At 52.7% G+C, this 11,493-nt stretch overlaps 1 protein-coding gene across 2 annotated transcripts; it reads left to right on the forward strand.

Moving 5' to 3' along the window:
* Positions 1-6,581: 6,581 nt before the first annotated feature.
* Positions 6,582-11,185, forward strand: Rps10 (ribosomal protein S10). Of its 2 annotated transcripts, none has more exons than XM_013156680.3 (6): positions 6,582-6,790; positions 7,473-7,622; positions 8,167-8,338; positions 10,062-10,139; positions 10,519-10,574; positions 11,097-11,185. In XM_013156680.3, exons 2-6 carry the CDS (start codon positions 7,473-7,475, stop codon positions 11,136-11,138), a joined length of 498 nt encoding a protein of 165 aa, XP_013012134.1. In that variant the 5' UTR covers positions 6,582-6,790; the 3' UTR covers positions 11,139-11,185. The 2 variants fall into 2 exon arrangements, with proteins under 2 accessions (XP_013012134.1, XP_013012135.1); XM_013156681.3 differs by lacking the exon at positions 6,582-6,790 and adding an exon at positions 6,903-7,101.
* Positions 11,186-11,493: the final 308 nt, after the last annotated feature.

Raw genomic sequence — 11,493 nt, forward strand, 5'->3', positions numbered from 1 at the left:
AGAAGCGTTTTAATCAGATGGGCTCCCAGTTGTTGATTCTTTATGACAGTTTCTGTGCAGTCGAGGTTTTGTTCATAAAGTCTTTGCCTACACCAATGTCTTCAAGAGGTTCACCTACTCTATTTTCCAGCAGATTTATTGTTTCTGCTTTAATGCTTAGATATTTGATCCATTTCAATTTTAGTTTAGTGAGGGGCTGGGGATTTAACTCAGCGGCATAAGCACCTGCCTTGCAAGCAGGCGGTTGTGAGTTTGATCCCCGGTACCGATAAAAAGGAAAAAAACAAACAAACAAAAAAACAAAAAAATGGGTCTAGTTTTAATCTTCGGCCTGTGGACAGCCAGTTTCTCCAGGACTGTTTATTAAAGAGGGTTTCTTCCAGTGAAGGGTGTTTGGCACCTTTGACAAAGATCAGATGGCTTAGTATGAAGACAAAGTTTTATTTGTTAATTTTTTATGGTTCACGCTCCTTGGACCATAAGAAATCTTCGGTGGGGAGGGAGGGAAAGGGGATGAAACAGAGAAGCCAGGAGGTCACGCAGGCGCACTAGCTCCACGCAAGGACCGGGAGCACCGTGCGCTGCAGACGCCTGCTAACCGAGAGAAGGAAACCTTGGCCTCGCTCTGCTAGGGGTTTTGCTCAGGGTCTCAGAATATCCAGGAGCAGGGCTGGGGATTTAGCTCAGCGGCACAAGCACCAGCCTGGCAAGCGCAAAGTCTTGAGTGCGAACCCTAGTTAAAAAAAAAAAAAAAAAGAAAGAAAAGAAAAGAAAAGAAAAAGAATATACAGGAGAAATGTTCAGAAGCCGGTGCAGGGCCGGAACTGGTCGCCGACCAGGGTGGGTGTCGCGGTGTGGACCGGCCCACCAAGGACGATCCCCAGGCCGCCAGGCCCAGGATGTGAGCGGGTGTGTTCACCTTGACGCCGGTCAGGCCGGAGGGGGTGCAGGGACGGGGTGCAGCCCGGGGGAGGCCGACCTGGCGGGCCCGCTGTGCTGGGGGCGCTGTGCCGGCCGCACCTGCAGAGCCCCGCCCGCGGCGCCGGAAGTGGGCGGCTGTGCGCATGCTCCGGCGCCTCCGCGGCCACCCGCACCGCCGCGGTGCTCACCCGGTCCCCGCGGCGCCGGGCTCTGCGGCGGTGCGGGTGGGCGGGGATGCGGTGTGCGGCGGGGGCCCGTGTCTGCTAGGACGTGTCCCATTGTTACAGCCAGGTCACTGCGCCCCCAACCGGAGCACCAGAGAGAGACAGACAGACAGTCAGATACCATCCCACCCACCGCCTTCCTCCATGAAAGGCCCAGACTCTCTAAAGGAAAGGAACGTGGAGATCTTTAGGAGCCACAGTTTATGCATTCCCAACCTGGGGACGCCCCTTTCCCGGAGTTCGGGGACCTGGATCTTGGTGGCAGCCCTCAGGTGGGGCGTGGGGCACTACGCATGCAGCAGGCAGGGGCCGTGACTCTCGGGACTGCCCAGGACCTGCGTGCACCCAGGACGCGGGCAAGGACACTGCTGACAGCTGTGATACAGCAGCCAGATGGACCTGGGGCCATCGGCCGGTAAACGGATAAACAGAGCATGGTTTTTCCTGCTTTCTTTTTCATCCTCCTCCGTCCTCCTCTCCTCCGTTCTCCCCCTTCTTCTTTTTGTACTGGGTGTTGAACTCAGATCCTTCCCACTGAGCTACATCCCCAGCCCTTACTTTTGTTATTTATTTATTTATTTTGAGGCAGGGTTTCATTATATGGGTCAGGTTGGCCTTGAGCTCACTTTGTAGCCCAGGCTGGCTCTAAGCTGTGGCAATTCTCCTGCATCAGCCTCCTGAGTGCTGGGATTACAGGTGTGTACCACTGTGCCTGGTTTATTTGGACACTTTTTTTTGCTTTTTTTTTGCAGTACCGGGGATTGAACTCAAGACCTCACACTTTCGAGGTAGGCGCTTATGCCACTGGGCTAAATCCCCAGCCCTAAGTCACTAATTTGCCCAGCCTGGGCACAAACTTGAAATCTGCCTGCCTCAGCCTCCCAGGGTGCTGACATTACAGGTGTTTTCCACCAAGACCAGTGAAAGCATGGTATAGATTTCAATGGAGTGCAGATCAGCAGCCCCAAGTACCTGACACCTGCAACATGTGTCACAGACCTAATGACAAAGAGGGACCAGGGAGCCAGACACAAAATACTCACTGTGGTAACATCAGTTAGAAGAGAACCCGCAACCGGGTGTGGTGGCACATACCTATAACCCCAGTACTCAGGAGGCCGAGGCAGAAGGGTCTCCAAGAGGCCAGACTGAACTACATGGTGAGACTCTGTATCAGAAAAATAATCAGATAAAAAGAGGAGGAGGAGGAAGAAGAGGAGGAAGCAAAGGAGGAGGAGCAGAAGGAGGAGGGAGTCTGCCTAGCCTAAGAGTGGATATGCTGCTTGGAAAGGGGGTTTCCTGGGGTGCCATCCATATTCTGCACCTAGGTCTGTCTATTCACAGGGATTCACACACACTAAAGAAGTGCTTTTGAAACACATTGTGGATGTTTAGCTTTTGTTTTGTTTTGGTTTGAGACAGAGCCTCACTATGTAGCCCATCTTGGTCTAGAATTCCTCCTGCCTCAGCTTCTGGGGTTCCAGGATTACAGGTTGTGCCACTGTGCCTGGTTCCTTCCTGACACTTTCTGAAGCAGTTCTGACATTCTTTGGCATGAGCGTCTCCGACTGTCATGTCTGCCTTGCTCTTATGAATCTCTGCAAAACATTCACATCCCACAGTCATTCTGACTTCGGGGAAGAGGCAGAAGTCTCGAGGTGCCAGATCTGGTGAACAGGATGGATGAGGACACGGTGAGGCTTTTACAGCCTGCCTTTCTGTTGGATGACGCTTGGAGGTATTCATGTTTTTTTTTGTTGTTGTTTTTTTGTTTTCCAGTACTGGGATCGAACTCACAACCTTGCACTTACCAGGCAAGTGCTTGAGCCATAGAGCTAAATCCCCAGCATTCACCATGTTTTTATAACACTTGGTAAAGACACTCAGGGAAGAGTACTGCTGGGACTGCTTCAGAAAGCAGTAAGAGGGGTGGGGATTTAGCTCAGCGGCATAAGCGCCTGCCTTGCAAGCAGGCAGTCGTGAGTTCGATCCCTGGTACCGATAAAAAGGAAAAAGACAAAAAAAAAAAAAAAAAAAAAAAGCAGTAAGAATAATGGGAAGAGTGTGTTCAAAGAGGGGGAGTATCCACGGGGGCTTGATGGCTGTGTCTTTACTGTAACACATTTTATTTTACTTTTTTGCATACATATAAGAATGTCTTGAATTTTGACTTAAAGTTCTGTCCACTTTACTGCATGTGTATTAGACAAGAAAACATTAAGAAGTAAAATAGTGCCTCCTAGCTAGGCGTGGTGGCTCACGCCTGTAATCCCAGCACTCAGGAGGCTGAGGCAGGAGGATGGTTGTGAGTTGGAGACCAGCCTGGGCTACAAAGTGAGCTCAAGGCCAGCCTGAACTACATAGCGAGACCCTGTCTCAAAAAGACAAAAAAAAAAAAAAAAAAAAAATAGTGCCTCCTGGGCCCCTGCCCAAGGACATCTGCTTTGATCCCTCTGGAGTATGACCTCACTCAGCCAAACTTCAGCGCCTTCTGGGGCATCCGGCGGGCAGCAGGGCTGCATCCCACCTCCCAGGGCTGAGCTCCCCACCTGGCCTTGGCCCAGCAGGAAGATTCCATGGGGAAGGGACAGCCAGACTGCAGTTCCAGGCGCCTCACATCCATGACCCATTTCTCTCTGGGCGCACTGGCACACACCTGTAATCCCAGAACTCAGGAGGCTGAGGCAGGAGGATCACCTGGAGTTCAAGACCAGCCTGAAGTCCTGGTGAGCTCAACACCAGTTTGAACTGTGTAGAGCTTATAAAACCGGTCTCAAAAATATAAAATAAATTTTTCTTTCCTTTCAGACCACGAGGGGGTGGTTGTTTTGCCTTTGATTCATGGCAGATGATTCCATGTACCAGGAGAACAGGCGTGCAACCTGCGTCCCTGGGATACACCCCACCCCTCACTGTACAGAGAGTGCGTGGTAAAGACAACCCCAGTTGCTCCCGATGAAGGTAATCTGCTTCAGACACACATGGACGCCACCACCACAGCTCGAAGCCTTTCTCTGGGTCTTTGCTTGTGATTAGTGAGATGTGACTGCCTTCCTGGCCATCCCAGGGCACGGTGAGTGCTGCCCCGCTGTGCTGGCCACTGTGGCTCGGTCTCTGCTCCTGGCCTTTTGGCCTTTGCCAGGAATCAGCCTCTTCCCAGTTCTTGTTCCAAGCCCGTCGCCTCCTCTGTGGGCTGCTGCTGAGCCGTCACCTTGCCATCTGTGACTCTCAGTCACTGCAGCCTGGAGACATTGTGGGTGCAATTGCAGCTTGCTGTAGGACTCGTGTGTGCACATGTCCCCATTCTGGCTTTGACGCCTGGCCCGGGGCCCAGGCCTTAGCGCCCAGCTCCTCAGTGGAGTCAGGGAGTTTGGGATGTGACGCACTGTCACCTGAGAAGACTTGTTTTGTTTTTTAGTACCGAGGATGATAGCAGGGCCTTTGTGCTGAGCTACACTCTCTTTTTATCTTATTTTTTTCCTTTTCAGATAGGATCTTACTAAGTCACTAAGTTGCCTAGGCTTGGCTCAAACTTGCCATCCTCCTGCCTCAGCCTCCCAGAGTGCTGGGATTACAGGCATGTGTCGCTGTGCCTGGCTCTGGGAAGGCGTTGGTAGCATTGGGGATGTTATTATTACCCTCTTCATTGTTCGGTCAAAAGTCCTGGGCTCAGTCCCCAGGACAGGGTGCGAGCATTTGGGAGCCACTAGAGGGACTGGGGCAGTGACACATTTGCTGTTCCAGGAGGAGCACTGACAAGTAAGGGGGAGACCTGGGGACTGCATCCCACTTGGGCTCCCTGAGGGCAGCACACCTGCCTCCCTCAGGACTGGGCTAGGGTGCTTTTCCACAGAGCTGCATCCCAGCCCTTTTAAAAAGAATCATTTTTAGCAGATGTGGTGGTACATACCTGTAATCCCAGTACTCAGGAGGCTGAGGCAGGGGGATCATTGTTAGTTCCAGGTCAACATGGGCTACAAGTGAGTTCAGAACCAGCCTGAATTGCATAGTGAGACCTTGTCTCAAAAAGACAAAAAAAAATTTCTTGAGGTCTTGAGGCTGGCCTCGAATTCAGTGATCCTGTCTCAGCCTACTGAATACTAGGATTATGGCTGTGAACAGCCATTCCCAGGTCCAGAATTTCTGAAACTAGGTCTCACTAACCTTTGCAGGCTGGCCTCAAACTTGCACTCCTCTTTCTGTAGCCACTGAGTGTAGCTGGATTACAGTTGAGTTTAAGGACAACAGGCTTATCTGGCTTTTCTTTTTCTTTCCTTTTCTTTCTTTTATGGTTTTCGTATCTGGATTTTCTGAGGCTGGAGGATGGCACGTTGAGGTCAGCCTGGCCAATTGAAGGGAGACCACGTTTCAAAGTAAAAAATATAAAGAAGCCAGGTGTGGTGGCCCATGCCTGTAATCCTGGCACTCTGGAAGCTGAGGCAGGAGGATCTTCACAAATTCGAGACCAGCCTGGTCTACAAAGTGAGCTCAAGGCCAGCCTGAACTGCATAGTGAGACCCCATCTCAAAAAAAAGGACAACAAAAAAAGTAAAAATATAAAAAGGGCCGGGGAGGCAGTTCAGTGCAAAGAACCTGGGTTCAACCCCCAAGGACTGCAAAACAACAAAAATCTCTTTATCTTTGATTTTTTACTTCATTGTAATATGTTTGGGCGTGGCGTGGGTTTGTTTTTATCTTTCCAATTTGGGACTTGTTAAATTCAGTTACCTAGGGGCTCGATGTTTAGCTCAGCGACATAAGCGCCTGCCTTGCAAGCAGGCAGTCGTTGAGTTCGATCCCCGGTACCGATAAAAAGGAAAAAGACAAAAAAAAAAAAAAAAAAAAAAATTTCTGCAAAATAACTCTTATGGTAACCCTTCCCACGCTTCGTTATCTCCCTACGTGACTTCGTAAACAAATACTAGATTTTGTTATTTGCAACTTCATGCCTCTTATCCTTGTTTCAAAGGGCCTATCTTCTTCAGATCCTTTTTGGATCATATATTATTTACTTTTTTTTTTTGTACTGGGGATTAAACCCGACACTATCCAACCACCCCAGCCCTTTTAAAATTTGTTTTGTTTTGTTGGGACCGGGGATCGAACTCACGATCTTACGCTTGCCAGGCAGGCGCTTATGCTGCTGAGCTAAACCCCCAGTCCCACCTTTTAACTTTTCTTTTCTTTTTTTTTTTTTTGAGACTGTCTTGCTAAATTTCCCAGGCGGGAACTGAATTTGATTCACCTGTCTCAGCTTCCCAGAGTGCTAAGATTAGAAGCATGCGCCATCACGCCCAGCAGCAGCTCTTTTACTTTTATTTCTGATTTTTTATTTTTTTAATTTTGAGGCAGGTCTGGCAAGTTGCAAAACTGTCTACACCGAGCTCGAATCTGCGCTCCTCCAGCTTCAGCAACGATTTTTATTGATACATAAAAAAAGCACGGGACCCATAAGGCTCCCGGCAGTTTTCCCGCGCATGCGCCCCTAGCAGCTCTAGATCGGTGCTCTTCTCAGGCACCGCCGAAGCCACCCCAGGCAGTGCGCGGGTCCTGGCAGGGGGCGGGGTCGCGCAGCCCGGAAGAGACGCCGCGTCGCGCATGCCCCTTCCTTTCCAGCCTCGGCCTCGGACCCTACAACCTCCGCGGTGAGTTCCTCTGTACTTCGGGTTCCATCAGTCCCCATCGAAGCCATCCTGCCACCACTGCTACCGCACTTCCCAGGGTCGGGGTCGGGGACCTTTCTCCTCCCCTTCGCGCACCCATTTCTAAGCGAGAATGACTGAGACAGTTTAGAGGAGCGCTTATAGGCATGATTGACGTCTGGATGGCAGAAGACGTATGGGAGTTTGAAGTCCGTGCGTGGCGGGGACCAGCAGACGAGGCTATGGAAACACAATTTTGTCTGCATGCTTTTCCTTTCGGGCCCCACGGCCTGGCCTTGGGATCGTAATTTGGGGTAGGTGGGTTTAGGAAATACGCGTGCAGAGGCCTGGCAGGCAGCGAGGGCTGTTCTGCCTCGGATTCTTCTGTGTACTAAAGGGTACACCTTCGGGGCCCACTAGCGTAGGGTACGGTCGCTGATGGTCCCCAGGGGCGTGAAGTAGCGGTGCCTTTGGCCCTCGCGCGCCCCCCGATCCCCGTAGCGCTGCGGCTGTGAAGCGTGCGCAGTTCGTCACTGGTTTTGGTCCTCTGTTCCGCGTGTCTTTTCCACCGCCGTTAGCCCCCGGGACAGTGGCTTTGTAGCGTCGGTTTCAGGTCGTGCATGCCCTTCTATCCGGACCCCAGCCGCCCTGCTCACAGGCGGTCATCCTAGTCTCCTACGCGCAGATGTTGATGCCCAAGAAGAACCGGATCGCCATTTACGAGCTCCTTTTTAAGGAGGGGGTGATGGTAGCCAAGAAAGACGTCCACATGCCCAAGCACCCAGAGCTGGCGGACAAGAATGTGCCCAACCTTCACGTCATGAAGGCCATGCAGGTACGGGTGGGATGACACGGAGGGACTAGAACGCACAAGGCAGATTCCACTACGGAGCCAGGACGGTCGCTGCTGGCTGTCTTGAAGCAGTTAGATAACTGTCTGCTCCCTGCCTTTAAGGTACTGCACAGAGCTCCAGACTTGCACTGTGTTTTATTTTGCTTTTGCTGTTCTTTCTGAAGGGAGTGGTGCATGTAAAACTCCTTTACACGAGGACTAGGAATGAGTTTTTCGTTTATTTTTTTTGGAGATGGGTTTTGCTATGTAATTCACGCTGGTCTTGAACTCACTGTGTGGCCCAGGCTGGCCTTAACTCAAGGTGATCTTCCTGCCTCAGCTTCCCAAGTGCTGGATTATGGGCATGCACCACTGTTCCTGGCTCAGACCTCTAGGCTTGTTCTGTTTGCTTTTGAGATTTCCTGCTGTGTTGCTCAGGCTGAGCTCAAAGGATCCTCCTGCCTCAGCCCCCTGGAGAAGTAGGACTACAGATTTGCACAATTGTGCTCAAGTAGCACCATCCTAACCACAGTTTTCCGCTTCCTAGTCTCTCAAGTCCCGAGGCTATGTGAAGGAACAGTTTGCCTGGAGACACTTCTATTGGTACCTGACCAACGAGGGCATCCAGTATCTCCGAGACTACCTCCACCTGCCCCCTGAGATTGTGCCTGCCACCCTGCGCCGCAGCCGGCCTGAGACTGGCAGACCCCGGCCCAAAGGTAAGATGCAAAAAAACTCCTTCCCAGAGCCTGCTGGGAGCTGCTGTTTCTGGGGGGACTGGTGTATGTGAAACTTTCATGTTTGGGCCAGACATAGGTTTTTGTTTTGTGTTGTGTTTATTTATTTTTTTGAGATAGGGTCTCTGCATGCAGTTTAAGCTGGTCTCAAATGCACCATATATGGCCCAGGTGGGCTCAGTTTAAGGTGATCTTCCTGCCTCAGCCTCCTGAGTGCTGGAATTACAGGCAGGCAGGCACCACCAAGCCCAGCAGGGGTTCTTTTGTGTTTATTATAGCACACTGGTGTCGGCCCTGGAGGGCCTGGCATATGGTGCTTTCGGTCCAGACCGCAGCCTGGAGCACAAGTGGGGCCCTGGCTGAGTTTCTTCCCCCGTGGCCTGTGCGAGTACCCAAGCATCTGGAGGCCGAGTGTGGAATAAAAGGTCTCCAACCGGGAGTGGTGGTGTTTACCGAAGAACCCCGAAGCCCACCGAAAACCCCTCTACTCCATGGAAGGGAACTTTTGTAACAGTTTATTGGCGCAGGCCCGAATGCAGGGAAAGCAGGAGAGCAGGTGTGTGTAGAATCCTGGTGTGAAGCTACAACGTGTGCTGGGAGCTCTTCCTGCCCCTGAGGTCATTGCTGGCTCAGGTGGCCTTCTGTCAGGGTGGTGGCTCCTGTCACGTGGACCTCACAGTCGCAGCAGTTTGCCAGCTGAGGTGGTCAGGCTCTCGGGGGCCCAGAAGCCTAGGGAAGTGCGCCAAGGGGTCCAATTGCTTCCCTTTGAGGAGAGGGTTCTCTGCTGAATCTGGGCTCGTGGGGGAAAGACAGCAGTGTCTGGTGTAGACCCCACCGGTTTCGGGGTTAGGGACCTGAATGGGCCTGCTGGTTGCTTTTATTCCTCGTGGAGCCAAGCTTACCTAAGGCTTTAAAAATAGTTGTGCTCTAATTTCTAAATCATGCAGTCTGGGGGTGTTCAGGATAACTAGGAAGGGAGAGTATTTAGTTAAAGAACTTTCCCTAGCTTGGAGCATCTTAATGTAGATTGCAGCTTTTGTGTTTTTTTTGTTTTGTTTTTGTTTTTTTATACTAGGGATCAAACCTTGCGCTTGCCAGGCAGGTGCTTGTGCCGCTGAGCTAAATCCCCAGCCCCAAGATTGTAGCTTTTAAAACCTGTTCCTGTGGTGGCCTACACACCCAGGGCTTGGGAGGCTGAGGCAGGAGGATTGCTTCAAGTTTGGGGCCAACTTGAGCTACATACACATAAACTCTCAGCCCTGGGGTTGGGGTGAGATCAGTGGCTGGAACTTGACTGCTAGCTCGGCCCTGGCCTTGGGTTCAGTCAGAAAATCCAAAGAGGTCTGTGCGGAAGGCCCCGCAGGACTGGGGCTTCTTGGTGGCTTGTGGGTAATAAGATCAGTGTTGGGCTGGGACTTACTGACACCTCCGTGTTCACTGGGATGCTCACTTTGCCACTTGGAGGAGTGGGCGACATTCAGGGTCTTGGCTCTGCAGATGTTCGTAGAAACGTTGCCTAAGTCCTCAAGGAGTCACAAAATGCTTTAGTGTTGAGAGATAGCAGAAAAGCAGCCTTCTTGTACATGTGTGGCATCTTAACTGGGACCTGAGTTTCGGGGCCGCGGCTTGCCAGCGGGGGCAGTGTCTGGGGGAGCAAGGTCCCCACCCGCGGCCCCAGTGTTCACTGTGTACTTCTGTCCCACAGGTGTGGAGGGCGAGCGGCCCATGCGGCTGACGCGTGGGGAGGCGGACAGAGACACCTACAGACGCAGCGCAGTGCCCCGTGAGTGCCTGGTGGAGGGCTGCCACCTGCTGTCTCCTGTGGGCTCTCCCCAGGAGATCAAAGTGGGGGGCAAGCGGAGGGGCCCCCAGCTGGGCTGCTCTCAGGACCAAGAGGAGCCAAATTCATTGAGGTCCACTGCAGTGGCCTTGTCCTTGGAGCACCTGGCCATGCGAGCCGTGTGTGCGAAGCCCTTAGCTGTGATTTTTATGGATTATGTGTACTGGGTGGTCTATTTACTTCATTTAGTTATTTGAGACAGGGCCCGCCAGGCAGAAGGGACATATGGGTCATCCCTAGGGTTCCCGGGAGTGTGTCCCTGCTGTCCCTTCCACAACAGTGGGACCCAGGTCAGCGCTCTAAGCAGCTGTTTCTTCCCCAGCTGGAGCTGACAAGAAGGCCGAGGCCGGTGCTGGGTCAGCCACGGAGTTCCAGTTTGTGAGTACCTGTTACCGCTCCGGTGCGGGTTCTATCAGGGCCAGGCGGTTCACGGCGGGCCATGGTCAGCACCTGGCCTTGATGAGCCCCAGCAGTGCGTGTGTTTGTGTGCTGCTGTCTTCCATCCCCTCACCGTGGTCCCCGCCTGGAGCGGAGTTCATGGGTCAAGGTGGCCCCGGGATGTCGGTTCCAGGGTGGAGCTGGTGTTGCATTGAGTTGCACCTCGCTGTAGCGGGTTCCCCTCTGCCTGGGTTCCCCGCCCGCTGAGGGGTGACTGTGATGATAGCTCTAGAGGTCACCGAGATGAGTGGGTCTGGGGAGACTGCCCTGGAAGGAGGCCAGGCTGGTGGGACTTTGGGTCCTGCAGGGTGTGTGTGTGTGAGCACGTCTGTGGCAGCCATGTCCCGGCTTGCCTGAGGTGGACGTGGCCCCGAGGCTGAGTGGTGTGCCGGCTGGCCATGAGGACCCCAAGGGAAGGCACACTGCGTGGGCTAACGCCGCTGTCTCTGCTCTTTCTTGCAGAGAGGTGGATTTGGTCGTGGACGTGGTCAGCCACCTCAGTAAAGCCAGAGGACTTGATTTTCTGTTGAATAAACGTGTAGCCAAAAACAGTCATCTGTGTGTGCATTTTCCTATGAGTGGAGGGGTGGGATGGGTGAGGCGAGGTGCCCGTCTGGGTGACACTTCCCGAAGTGCTGGGTGCCAGACACCTATGCCACACTCAGTGCTGCGAGGGAGCCCTTTTTGGCCAGGAATTGAGATGTGTCTTGGGAAGGGCTGGAGTCCCCACAGCAAGGGGGCAGACAGTTCAGGGGTCCTGTTTGAGCTTACTGTGTCCTGAGGTTTTTGGAGGGCGTCGGTTGCTTGGGAGTGAGGCCAGGGCCCTCACACTGAGCTGCTCTCTAGCCCTAGTTTCACT

The sequence above is a fragment of the Cavia porcellus genome, unplaced genomic scaffold, assembly GCF_034190915.1.
Source record: "Cavia porcellus strain 051 isolate PalLab524CR breed Dunkin Hartley unplaced genomic scaffold, mCavPor4.1 scaffold_28, whole genome shotgun sequence".
Taxonomy (NCBI): domain Eukaryota; kingdom Metazoa; phylum Chordata; class Mammalia; order Rodentia; family Caviidae; genus Cavia; species Cavia porcellus.